The sequence below is a fragment of the Vespula vulgaris genome, chromosome 18 (assembly GCF_905475345.1).
Source record: "Vespula vulgaris chromosome 18, iyVesVulg1.1, whole genome shotgun sequence".
NCBI lineage: Eukaryota > Metazoa > Arthropoda > Insecta > Hymenoptera > Vespidae > Vespula > Vespula vulgaris.
The window spans coordinates 1750154-1764652 of record NC_066603.1 but is presented as its reverse complement, the minus strand read 5'-3'; the positions used below and the strand labels follow the sequence as shown (position 1 = coordinate 1764652).

Here is a 14499-nt window from a genome sequence, read left to right as displayed (position 1 = left end):
TCGAAGAAGTAGTAGAAGGAAAACTGATGTCTATTAACAATGGATCTACTCAAGACTTTTTTGTATGAATGTATGTGTGTCCGTCTGCTGTCTATTATGTGCGTGTGTGTATGTATTCACGTGATAGCTATTTTTCGATTTTGAAATAGATCAAACCACCACACATAGATACATACATATATATATTTAAGTACGTAGAAGATGTTGTAAACGTGTTGATGAAACAGAGAAGATAGATTGTAAATTAGTGCTTTGTTACACCGTTAGGTTGGGCTCTAATCAAAAAGTGAATTTATTGTATATGTAATGTATGATATGGTGTGGTGTGGAATGTGTGTGTGTGTAATATATATATATATTGAATAAGCCGATTGTAATTAAGTATTTCCGGTGGCAACGAACCAATTCGTTGAAAGACTTGATATTTTATTATTCAGATCATAGAATTTTTGTTTAGCTCTCTTTGACTTCAGCGTTAAAACTGAAGAACAAGGATACAATTTTTTTAAATTTAGATCAGAAAGAAAGAGAGAGAGAGAGAGAGAGAGAGAGAGAGAGAGAGAGAGAGAGAGAGAGAGAATTGAAATTAACAAATTGCAGAGGCAAAAGTTTTCTGGACTTTCTTTTACAATCTGAAAACAAAAGATTATATAACAAATCTACAAAATCGATGCGTCGTGTAACTTTTCATTTTTATCTTTTGCAAAATTTTAATTACTGCCTTTTTTTATTCTTCCAGGAAATGAAGAACTCTCTTTCAGAATTGAAAACAAAAAGAAAATGAAAAGGAAGACAAAAAAAAAAAAAAGAAAAGGAGAAGAAAGAAGAAGAAGAAGAAGAAAAAAAAAGAACAAGTTTATTTCTGCAGAAAGAAATTTGACTTTGAGCAGAGTGATATTCTGGCTCATACTTAGGTGCCGCCGATTAGTCAGCAATGTTAGCAAAGAGCAATAATGGCGGCGTGATGACGACTGTGCTCTCTCTCTCTCTCTCTCTCTCTCTCTCTCTCTCTCTCTCTCTCTCTCTCTCTCTCTCTCACCACACTCACACAGTGTTCATATCGTAGTTTTCTTTTTTTTTTCTTTCATCCTTTCTTTCTTTCTTTCTTTCTTCCTCTTCTTCTTCTTTCTTTTCTCTTTGCCATACAGTAAGTAACTTGCTACGTTCGTCTTCTCTTCTTGATACCGCAGGATATTAGCACCAAGGTAAGATAGAAAAGGTACACGGTGTCTCGTGTCGGATACTCAGAAGCTAACGTTCAGCTCGTTTTCTTTTGAGATAAGCACGAGCCTTGCTCTCCTCTCTCTCTCTCTTTCTCTCTCTCTCTCTCTCTCTCTCTCTCTCTCTTTTTCTCTTTGTCTCTCTTTCTCTCTCTTTCTACCAAGTCATCTGCCGAGCGTGGAACACCCAAGCAGTTTGAGCTTCACGCTTTAAATATCGCATACGTTGGCTGCACTGTGATCTCTGTTTTATTTCTTTTTTATTTTGTTTTGCTTTGTTTTGTTTTGTTCCTCTTTTCGTTTTCTTATTTTTCATTACATTATTTTCCTTTTTCCCCAAGCGAAAAATATTGTGTTTGTGTATCAAATGTTATATTTTCTTAGAATCGTTGTATCTTTCTTTATAACGTTTTGAGAAGCTGATATATTTTTCTTTACTTTCTTCTTTTTCATTTGCTTGTTATTTCTATTGCGTCAATAGTAGTAATTTTTGTTTAATGTTCACAACACTCGTATTTTATTTTGCGGAAGTATTGTTATTCTTTCATTTTTGCTTTACGTCTATTTTCTATTCTATTTTCATCACGTTCCTAATAATTTTTTTTTAAATTCGATCACAAAATATTTTCTAATTACTTCTATCGTATCTGTAATACTTATTCTTTGTTACGTTCGCACAGTATATTAACTTCTTTTAATTAATTAATTTATTTATTTATTTATTTTTTATATTCTAAACCAGTCATTTTATAAAAACGTGTATAAAAATTTTTTTCAAAGTATTCTTTAAAAAATTTTTTTCATTGTTATAATAATAATCGTTAATTTTGTATATATAATCTTAGGATGAATGGAATCCCTATGGATATTTGAATGATGAAGAAAAAAATTTGTGTGTGTATGTGTAAAAAAAAAAAAAAGAAAAGCATGGAGAGGAAGACGTTTATTTCATAAAGATTTGGATACCGGAAAAAAGCGTGTCTTCTCGAGTACGAGCGTGCATTTCTTTCCTTCTTTCTTCCTTCCTTTCTCTCTTTCTTCCTTTTATTTTCTTTCTTTCCTTCTTTCATAATTCTTGAACAAATAATGGTACCAAAAATACACACAACAGCCACGCGTGAAAGATCTCTCTCGAAGGGAGAGAAGCCATTACTACCTTCGACTTCATGGAATTCTTACTCTCCGTTAACGTAAGAGATTCTATAGGGCGTTTCACACAAGTTATTCGTACATTTTTTTATTTTTTATTTTTTTAAATATCCAACAGAATGACCTCGAAATTATTATTATGGTTAGTACATAACGATTAGAACGTCATCTCTATTTTATCTATTTTAGATTTTTAATATATAAACGTATTAAATTAAATTGATTTAACGATAATTAATTAATGGGAAAACTTATATTAGAAATTGCTTTCGTTATAGAGAAAATCTTATAGAAGCTGGAGTCATTACCACCACCACTCTATACCCATCGCCCCCACTACTTTTTGATATAAAGACAGTTCGTAGCTTCAAATGTGCAAGCAAGGATGATCGTTAAATAGATTACAAGGACGAGTTCTTCGGTTGCATACGCACGCTCTGATACCGGTTGGTCTTGATCTTTGATCGAGTTCTTTTTAAATTAATACTTTTCATGTAAGTAAATCAATTTTTTTTATTAATCATACATCATATAAACTGATATATATATATATCAATGATATAATGTATGTGTATATTTATACGTGTATACGTATTTATAATATATATATATATTGAATTTTTCTTACATGTGTATACTATCCTTTTTTTAAATTTCTGTATATATATATATACACACATACGTGTGTGTGTGTGTGTGTGTATGTATGTAAGATAAAAAGAAAATAGAAGCAAAATCTTCTATTATTTTTTTGTTGTTGTTTTCGGAAAATTCGTCATTCCAATGATTAACTCTATTATCAATAATGACGATAATACGACGTTACTATTATTGTCTTCGTTCGTTGCTTTCGCATCGACACACGTTCTTCTTATCTAAATCGTTGTAATATCTTTTGGAAGAGGAAAACAAAAAAAAAAAATACCGACAGAATTCGGTCATGAGCGTTAAGATAAATTTTATCTGTTACGTGCAAAAGTCTAATTGTGGTCTATGATACGTTTCTACATACGATATATATATATATATATGTGCATATATTTATATGTATCTGTCTGTGTGTGTGTGTGTGTGTGTGTGTGTGTGCGCGCGCGCGCGCGCGTGCGCGCTCAAAAGAAAGCAGTAGAAATTTTATATCCTAGAAAAGCAATTTTAATGACGAGTATATGTATTTTGAAAAGAAAGATATCAGTGATAATAAATAGCAGAGATGATAACAACATATGATATAAATTTGCAGAAATGCCGACCATTTGATTCACTGTACACATTGACATACAAGTTGCATTATTAAAACAATAATGGATGTCAGTCGTAAGCAATTAATTAAGAAAAAATAATTTTATATAGAATTTCATATCGTTTGCAAACGATCAGAGATTTCTTTTTTATTTCTGTAAGATATCATCAAAAGTTGTTTCTAGATGATTATAAAAATCAATGGATTCATTTTCGTGAACAAATTGAAAACAAAAAACTTATTGAAAATCGTCTTTAAGAAACTTTATACACTTTGGTTTTAATTTAATTTAACTTCCTTTGTATCGTTTTTCTTTTTCATTGTTTCGAATAAAATTTTCTTTTTTTTTGTCTCTTCGAAGTCACGTTACATAGTGCTTACATAAACGAAAAGATAGAACACCTTTGTGTGTTCCATAATCTCTTGAATTAAAGACCGTGGAAATAGCATATATAGATATGGTCATCATATTTATGTGCCCTCTCTCTCTCTCTCTTTTTCTCTCTTTCTCTTTTTCCCTTTCTCTTCGCTCCAAATCTGGAAACACTGCATCATCCTTATCCTTCTCATCATCGTCATCATCATTATTATCATCATCATCATCATTATTATCATCATCATCATCATCATCATCATCATTATCATTATTATCATTATCATGTAGTTTTCCAACTTCGGGATTTACCAGTCTGTTATAATTATCCACAAATAACGGAGTACATATGTCCTTCTTTTTCTTTCTTATTTTACGAGAATAAGATAGAAAGAGACAGAGATCTAGAACTTGTTAATATGAAAAAAAAAAGAAAAAAAAGAGAGAGAGAGAGAGAGAAATAGAAAAGACGGAAAAGCTTTACGATTATATCATCTCGATGTATCTCTTCGAGATTTACAATAAACTTGTTAATCATAATTAATAATAATTAAAAATCGAGAGTGAATTAAAGTGACAAGAAATATTTCTATATCTTCATTAAATAATTTTCGTATTAAAAATTTCTTGATTAATAATCAATAATAGTAATAATAACAACAACAATAAAATCGTTGTGTCGAGTTATACGAAATTAAATAAAATATGTAATTCGTATTGTATTGGAACGAACGAATAGAAAATGTATGTGTAAGTAAGTACATATATCTAATACATAAGCTATCGGTAAACGATAGCAGGTGTCTCTCTTGATCGTTAACTGAAACGGATTGAAAGTTACTCAAAGGTTAAAGTACAAAGATCGTCTTTAATTAACCAATACGAATATACCGACTACGTGCAATTCTGCTAAGCTCTGCAATATGAATGGCAATTATCGACGCTACTCTTATATATTATATACATACACTTTGTATCACTCACTTCGAATTCATTTTATTATTTACGTAAAAAGGAAAAAAGACAAATATAAAAAGAATCGGGGGGGAAAAAAAAAGGAAAAGAAACACGATGATAAATTCTCATTGATCCTACCAAAGATCGTCGAGAATAAAAAGACATATTTATTTATTATGTTCGAAACGTTATTCCAAGTTTTATTCTAACGAATTGCGAAAGAAACGAATAGAAAAATGAAAAAGAAAGAGAAGGAAAAAGAAAAAAGAAAAAAACGAAGGAAAAATGATAAAATATTGAGCACCATATCGATAGCGTAGAAACATTTATTGTTTCGAGATAAGGAACGGTTCTACGACGGTTTTTATCGTCTAGCGAGTCTGACATGTCGACTTTTACAACGAAAACGATATTAACCGTACGTTTTGTGCGTGCGCATGCGCGCGTGCGCATTACACGGCAATATAACGGCACGATTGTGTACGTGCGCGCGTGCGTATACATGTGTTCACGCGGCTAATCGTGCATCGCGTTAGTTAAGTAATCATAGGTGAGCTTGTGTCCTTCGCGTATTATCAACCGATAGAGGCTCACTTGGCCACACACTGCTTTTTTAACTTAAGAAATTCTAATTTTTTCCTTTTTACGATTTAAAAAAAAAAAAGAAAACTTTAAAGAATTAATAGAAATCGTTACAAATATATACACATTTCTTTTTTTTTAATTAACTAATTTTAATTGTAATCGCTAAATGAAATTTTTCATATAAATTTTAATCGATTTCATTTTAATATTTAGTCGCTAATTTGATAACTAGTCCGACCTAACGCGGGAAATTTGAATATTCTAGGTCATTCCATAGAGATTCTTTTACACGTACTTGTGTGTCTATGCGTGTATGTAAAATATCGTAGAATGCGATGTTATAAATGGGTTAAGCTAACATTGTGTTCTCTAAAATTTTCTCTTCGGCCCCGAGAAGATACTTAAAATAAAAATAAGAAATGCTTGGCAAAATTTTTTTCGAGATACATCGATGACGATATAATTGCCGTTTCTCAATACTAATTATCATCACTTTCAATGTGTCCAAGTTAGAAATAGGTATCCTCTATGGACTAGTTAAGTTTACAACGTAGAAAATATGAAATATTAATGAAGAGTAATTAAAAAAATAAATAACAAAAAATAAAAAGAAAAAAAAAAAAGAAAAAGAAAAGAAGTAACCATTGTCGTATAAATCTCTAAATTCGATAGAGAGACGGAACTCGTTGATAATTTTAAATTTGTTACCGCGCGATAAAAACATTTCCGAATAAGAATAAGACAAAAAAAAAGAGACAAGAAAAGAAAAAAGAAAAAAAAAAGAGAGGGAAAGAAAAGGAGGAAAACCGCGCGCGCGTGGCAGTATAAGCAGGATGAATAATAAAAATGGCGACAGAGTGGCAGCTAATGATAGAGAGGAAAAAAAATCGAAATGGACGTATCTTTCGAGTCGCGAAGTTCGTCATTTTATTTATATAAAAAAGAAGTGAAAAACGAAACATCAAAATCAAAAAAATAAATAAAAAGAAAAGAAAAGAAAAGAAAAAAGGATCTTGGAAATAATTAAGAAAGAAAAGAAGAATTAAGAAATGGAAAAAAAAATAGTGTGTGTGTGTGTGTGTGTGTGTATGAATATTTATAAATATATACATATAAGTAACTTTTAGTTTGAAAGAGAGAAAAACGAGTTATTATGCATTATTTGTACATAACGACAAGAACGCGTTAATCCCGGTCGTAACATTTGCGCTCTCTCTCTCTCTCTCTCTCTCTCTTTCTTGTTCATTTGCAGCATGAGTGCATACCTTATTTCTCTCTCTCTGTTTCTCTCTCTTTTTCTGCATACAGATTGTCATGCACACATCGTAGAGAGCAGAAGTCGAGGCTCTGAACAATCGTCCTCGTAAAGAGAGAGAGGGAGAGAGGGAGGAGAGCGAGAGAGAGAGAGAGAGAGAGAGAGAAAAAGAGAGACAAAAACAGAAAGAAGACATTGAAAAAAAAGAACGAGATACTTCGTATGACGATTCATTTTGGATGTTGAAAACAATATGTTTATGCAATCTTTTGCGGCCAATATTTTTGCATATTAGAGATCAGTATTATTACAGTGAGATTATTATTTAGCTTCATTATGAATAATACACATAAGATGTATGTGTCTATTTCTCGAAAATAATTACATAAATATGAACAAGATAATAAAGATAATAAATTTTTTTCCCTTGTATCTATCTATCTATCTATCTATCTATCTATCTATCTATCTATTCATTTATTTATCCATTTATTTATTTATTTTTAATGATAAAATTTCAAGTCATGCAGAGAGTTATAGCGTAACTGAATTATCGACGTTTAATATAAATCTTACAATCGAATTCCATGAAATCACTCTTGTTAGAGATAATCCGTTTGAGATTAAACAGATCATCGATAATTATCGATCGTTGAAATCGTTTGGAGAACGCTTCAAAGCGTTTAGAAAGAGAAAATACTGTATGAGACTTGTTGCGCCTGGTATATATGTACATATTCTCTCTCTCTCTCTCTCTCTCTTCTCGAGAGGAGAGGGAGGAAGAGGAGGAAGGATAGGAAGGAGAAACACGTCGAATAATTTCGTTCGCTCTTTGGAAAATCAATCGAACGAACGAACCACGTCGTTCCACTTCGATAAACGGACGCGATCATTCATTATGCCGTAACATGATCGCGTAACTATCAAGAAAGAAAAAGAAAAAGGAAAAAAAAAGAAGAAAACGAAAAAAAAAAAGACGAAGAAAAATGAAATACATACGATGGTAACAAAGAATGGATTAAAAAAAAAGGTGCTATCCAAAAATATATTTTTTTTTTTAATTTTTTGCAATAATTTTTAAATTCTCTTTTATCATATTTCTTTTTCTCTGGGTCATTTTATTCGCTCACCTTTTTTTATTTGACTTTATTTCACACGACTTTCTACGATCATTCTTTATCCCTTGCAATTTCTTTTTTCTTTTCTCCTTTGTCAATTTAATTTTATTAGTTGTCATATTTTTTCGAAACGATTTTTCCTTCTATTTTTTTTTCTCTTTTTCTTTTTCTTTTTGTATGCAATTTTAATTGGATGCACACTCGAGTGTCTTTTTTCTTTTTTCTCTCCGGATTATTCTCTCTCTCTCTCTTGATCGTTAGACTCGCAAGAAAAACAACGAAGAAGGAAATTACGTCTCTTGAATCATATTTTCTCTTTCTACGTATTTATCTCTATCTCTCTCTCTCTCTCTCTCTCTCTCTTATCGCGCGATGAGAACGCGTCGTACAATATAATAATCCAAATCCAAGTACTTTATCTGCCGTAACGATTCTCGAACAGATATGTCACGATTCCGAAGATTCATCATTGTTATTTTATCAGAATTAATAGAAACACATAAGTCACGTAGAAAAAAATGTAGGGACATAACGATTTCTTTCTTTTTCAAATCGGGTACGCGATCGCTAAGAATGTTAAATTAAATCGAAACGAAAAAAAAAGAAAGAAAGAAAAGAAAAGAAAAAAAAAGAGACGAAAAAGAAAAGAATCTAAAGGACGAACTTTTCAATTCTTCCCTTTTCCTCTTTCTTTCTTTCTTTTTTTTTCTTTTCTATCACGTAAATTTTCTTTTCTTTTTTTTTTTTGATTCTCCATTAAAAATCTTGTTCTATCTCAATTACTCACAAAACAGTAAATATAATTTTGCGTCCCTCCTCTTCTTCTTTCTTCTCGTAGAATAAGAAAACGTCCTCGTCATTGATCATAGGAATATTTTTTTCTCCCCTTCCGAACGAACTTCTCTCGGAGCTCGAAGAAGAAAAGAAAAGAAAAGAAAAGAAAAGAAAAATGACAAAAAAAAAAAAAAAGAAAAAAGAAAAAAAAAATAGAAACCGTGCGCGTTTACGCGTATCACTGAAAAATTTTACACAGATTTCTTTTCTTTCTTTCTTTCTTTCTTTCTTACGTCTTTCTTACGTTTTTCTTCTTTCCTTTTTTTTTTTAACCGAATATATCCGTACAGAGGAAAGGAAGGAAGGGAGATAGAAGAATAATTAAAAAGAGGGAGAGGAAGATAGAAAAAAGAAAAAAAAGAAGACAAAGATGAAATAAAAAAAAGAGAGAAAAAGAAGAAGAAGAAGAAAGGATTTATAAGGGGGTGAGAGGGGTAGAGAGACTAGTATAGGCACAAGAAAAGGGATGGTCACGTGCGGTCAAGAGGACACGTTCACTGTACGAGCGTCGAGAAACGACTGTGCGTTCGCTAGGACTCCTCCTCCTACCACCTAGAGTGCCAGCTACCAGCAGCAAGAGGTGGTTCCGTGTGTATATATGTGCGTATATATAATACGTGGATGTAAGTATGTATACACACATGACACGTAATATACATCTCATATATACATATAATATGTGTGTGTGTATATATATATATGCATACATCTATATCTTTACGCACTTTACTAATACATAGAAAACGCAGTGCGATCGACACGGTGCAAACACAATTATGGTTACACGTGTGTATGTGTGAGAACACATCACAGGACTAGCCATCGATATCTCAGGACCTATACTCTCCCTGTTCTTCTTCCTCCAATGAATACTCTCTCTCTCCCTCTCTCTCTCTCTCTCTCTCTCTCTCTCTCTCTCTCTCGGCTTTCTTATTGGGAATGAGAGAGAGACAGAGAGAGAGAGAGAGAGAGAGAGAGAACGATACGCTTGCCAACAGCTAATGCATCGAGCCGCAACAAGCTTCGGACTACATGCCCTTCGATAGCCTATTCTCTTACTACGAGAACTACGTTCTATATAGATACGAGAGGGAAGAGATATATGTATATATGTATGTACATATATATATATATATATATATATATATATATATATATAAGAGAAAGAGAGAGAAGTACTATGAGGAGAGTTTTCATTAAGTTCACCAAGGGTGAACTTTCCATTATAGGAATCATCAATGATGTCATAATGAATTAATCTTAATGAACATTTCATTTCATTGTTAGATATAATAATTAATTAATAATAGCAATAAATATTGTACAATAATTATAATACGATATGAATATAGTACAATACAACATATTGTACAACGTATATGTATAAGGCCTTATGTAATTTATCGGGTTAAAAAGCAATACATACAATATATATAATATATTATACAATAATTCCATATAATATATATATATATATATATATATATATATATATATTTAATAATGAAATAATAAAATAATAAAATTGAGAATGATTTGGAATCAATAATAAAAAAAGTTAAAATAGATAGAATTTTTCTAATAATGAAAGTATTGTCATTTAATCTTTTCTACCTAAAATTATTATACTTTTAGAATGAGAGATAAATAAATAGATAGATAGATAGATAGATAGATAGATAGATAGATATATAGATAGATAGATAAATAAATAGATAGATCGATATCCGTTGATAGTACGTAACACATACGTCTACTATCCTAGTCTTTCCTCATAGAATCTATTAAGTGAGACGACGACGGGACGATGACAAAACTCAAGTGTGTAGTAGTGATGTCGTGTGCGTTTGGTTCTGGCACGCATAAACACATCGCTCACACATCTATTTATATATATATATACACATCTTTGTGTGTGTGTGTGTATGTGTGTGTAGGTAAAAACCCCATGCCGCAAAGGAAAACGCAAAGGCAATTTCGTTTATATACACGCACGTGTACAACAGAGACAGAGAGATGGGAGAGGAGCTGCTATTGCTGATGGACGACAAGGGAGCGTCTAATGCATACGAAAGATCTATACGATGTGTGCGCGTGCTTATATGTAAAGATCACTAACATATTAGCAAGATCTTTACTCGAAAAAAAGAAACAAAAAGAAAAAGTAAAAGAATTTGTTTAAATATCAAATCACGAATATTGTTTATTTAACAATAAATCGTACGAAAATCAATCATTTCTATGTCACATTTTAATGTCGTACGATTATGTTAATTATCGATTACAATTCGAAGAAAAGAAATCCAAAAATAAAAGAAAGAGAACCGCACCAATTTTCATCGTTTCTATACAGAACTTTGAAAAGAAAAGTGAATTTCAAAATGGCCGACCAGCCATTTTTCGCGATAAGAACAACGGCTCTATCTTCGCGAGTCTTCGATAGTACAAGTCGAATTTGTAACGCGTACGCTGATTGGACGTGGGACTATATTCGACCTCGATACTTCGAGATATCGTTTTTCTTCTATGTACTTACGTACAAGTTCGATCGTTCTTGTTATTCGAAAATTATCTATATGAAAAAGATAAAAAAAATATGTATATATACACACACATACATGCGCGTACGCACGAGATACTCTTTATGTATAACACTTCTTATATAATAATTTTTTTCTTTATATCTTTTATATATATTATACTTGTATTATATACAATACATGTGTAATACATTACACCGAATAGTAATACACACAGATACGTACAAAATACTCTTTATGTATAATATTTATTATATAATACTCTTTCTTTTGTATATATATATTATACTTGTATTATATAAAATACATGTATAATACGCTACACTGAATAGTGATTTATACACACATATACACTTTTTCTTTAATACTTTATATATGTTATAATTATATTATATATCAAAAAATGTGTATATATATATATATATATATATATATATATATATATATATATATATGATGTCTAGACGACGAACAGTGCAAGCAAGCAAGCAGTCAGAGAATCATGAATAATGTAATTAGGCTAGCTACCTTTTCCGTTCGGATGTGCGTTCGAGTACGAATGTACAACGCGTCGCCGTTAACGGCAGGACATTTTTATCGGCCCCCATGTGAGTGGGTGCTGCGGGCGCAGCTGAAGGAAACAAGACAAGTAAGAGAGAGAGAAAGAAAGAAAGAAAGAAAAAGAGAGACAGAGAGAGAGAGAAAGAGAGAAAGAGAGAGAGAGAGAGAGAGAGAGATGGAGCGAAAAGAGTGGGAGCGGGAGTAGAGAGTAGGGAGATGGTTGACAAGTTAAAAAGAGAAAGAAAGAGGAGCGAGAAAAAGGTATATTACCGACGACATTATGCTAATCGTCGGATTCCCCTTCTTCTTATTCTTTTTACGGATTAGTCTACATCCACGTGTAATCTCTCTTTCTCTCTCTATTTTTTCTTCATTCTTTTTTCTTGTTTTTTTTTTTTTTTCTTTTTACCTCAAGCAGTCGAGACTCTTCGAGGGTGACGCGATGAATTTCTTTTTCACCCTTCGCAATTTATTATTCACACGCGTTTTGCTTGAATTATTTTATTGTTATTTTATTATCATTATTATTATTATTATTATTATTAATCGTATTTTCCCTATACGCATTTTCTATCTTTTTTAATTTGTATTTTCGTTTTTTTTTGAAATCATCGATTAGGAGTTTTGTAAATTCATTTTTCTTCTCTCTTTCTCCTTCTATATTGGAAATTAGGTTACTGTTTAATACTAGATTAACTAATCTATTTTTTTCTCCACAGAATTATTGGCGAATTTCTTCTTCTTTTTTTCTTTACGTCGCGAAACTAACCACCAGTCTAATATTTTGAAATAGATCAATCCATTTTTTAAAATTACGTAAAAAAGTTTTTGAACCATCTAGAAACTTTTCGACTACTCTGTATATATAACACACATACACAAAATATAATTATATATGTATATGTCATTCGCGAATAAATTATGCAAACGTATTCTATTTAATGTATCGCCTTTAACGAAAAGCTATTCCGCTTATTTATGGCGACATTGCGTTTTTGAAATTATGCATATATATACATATCTATATATCTAAGTTCGCTTACGTGTTATCAAACGAAAGAAAAGTTATATCTATTTCTAAACTGTTAATATATATATATATATTTTTTTTCGAATTGTTTTATTTTTTGTCTCTGTTTCTTTTTATTTCATGATCCATACATACACATACATACATCATACATATATATATATATATATATGTATGTGCACGTACATACATACAATTATACGTGTCCTTCGATAACTTCAATCGAATACTTCAAGTATTTGTCGGATATTATCCGAAGATGGTAAACAAACGACGAGTAAACACAATGTAAACATATATTCTCTCTCTCTCTTTTTTTCTCTTTCTTTTTATTCGTTCACTTATTGTCTATATATATTATATATATATATATATATAAACATCTATATATCTATCTACCCATCTATCTATCTATCTTCATCTCTTTTTATTTCTCTCACTTGTAAATGCAGTAACGAGTCTTGACACAATTTCAACGAAGGATAACACTCAGAATTTATCGAACGATTCTATATTAGAACGTGCTATAATTTCACATCGTAATATTCGTTTCAATGCCATTACAAACGGATTTGAATGATTTCTCTCTCTCTCTCTCTCTTACTCTCTCTCTCTCTCTTTTTCTGTGTCTCTGTTTGTCTCTCTCTCTTGTTTATTATTATAGTCGTAGTCGATAAAACTGAGTGGCTATCGAGCGTGAAGTTATATACCATGTCGAGGATAAACAAAAGACTAGAGATTAGTAAGAGAAAAAGAGAGAGAGAGAGAGAGAGAGAGAGAGAGAGAGAGAGAGAGAAATAAAAAAGTATATATGTCTATATATATTAATTAGAAAAATATAATATTAATAAAATATCATATATAGAACGGAATTATATATAATGAATTATATCAATGAAAATAATGCGTATTGAAATATATACATACGTTTCATCGACCTTCTTTCTTTCTTTTTTCTCTCTCTCTCTCTCTCTTTCTTTCACTCACTCTTTCTTTCTCTTTCTTTTTCTTGTCAATCGAGCCAAAGTATAGTACGTCATAAGCAGGAGACATCTAACGCACATGCATTTATAGAGGCGATCGTTATAGCCTAAGGGTAGTCATAGTCACTATCACCCCCTTTGGCCCTAACCATCTCTCTTTTTCTCTCTCTCTGTCTCTCTTTCTCTTTGACTTTTGGCCTATCGTTAGCTATCGTATGTTTTATCAGAAAAAATTTTACTAAAGCCTCCTACACCCCCCTCTCTCTTCTATCTCTACTTCCATCACCATTTTCCCCTCCTGCTTCTCTTCCTCCTTTACCTATTTCTCATCTGCGAGCAGCTGTTGTTAAGCTTTTGATCGATTATATTTCGCGAGAATAAGAGATAGAGAAAGAGAGAGAGAGAGAGAGAGAGAGAGAGAGAGAGAGAGAGAGAGAGAGAGAGATATGTCCTCTTCAAATTGGATAGGAGTTACTCGTTTCACTCGTAAAGTTTAACACGTGTGGATGTACATACCCTCTTCTATCACTTTAAATTTATCGCTGTCTTATTCATTTGTTAAAATGTATGAAACAGCATATATTAAATTCTTTGGAAAATAGTTTGTATGTAATAGGAAATAATTATCTTTCTGAATCATAATATATATATATA

General features: G+C 31.5%; 2 protein-coding genes across 5 annotated transcripts in view; one reads left to right on the top strand and one right to left on the bottom strand.

The window, feature by feature from the left end:
* LOC127070413 (thyroid receptor-interacting protein 11-like) overlaps positions 1 to 14499 on the bottom strand; it is a 37860-nt gene that overhangs the window by 13058 nt on the left and 10303 nt on the right. The window contains exon 1 of one of the 4 annotated variants that reach the window (XM_051008331.1): positions 8685 to 9312. The exons of 2 other annotated variants lie outside the window; for them this stretch is intronic. Coding sequence is in view for 1 of the 2 variants with exons in the window: in XM_051008329.1 (XP_050864286.1) it covers positions 7356 to 7415 (60 nt within the window). In the remaining variant the exon portion in view is untranslated. Of the gene's footprint in view, positions 1 to 7355; positions 7698 to 8684; positions 9313 to 14499 lie in introns of those variants that run through there. One more of the 4 variants, XM_051008329.1, reaches the window with a different exon arrangement.
* The window catches only part of LOC127070416 (band 4.1-like protein 4), a 72825-nt gene continuing 60412 nt past the window's right edge, over positions 2087 to 14499 (top strand). The window contains exon 1 of the mRNA XM_051008357.1: positions 2087 to 2863. The gene's annotated coding sequence lies outside the window, so the exon portion shown is untranslated. The remainder of the gene's footprint in view (positions 2864 to 14499) is intronic.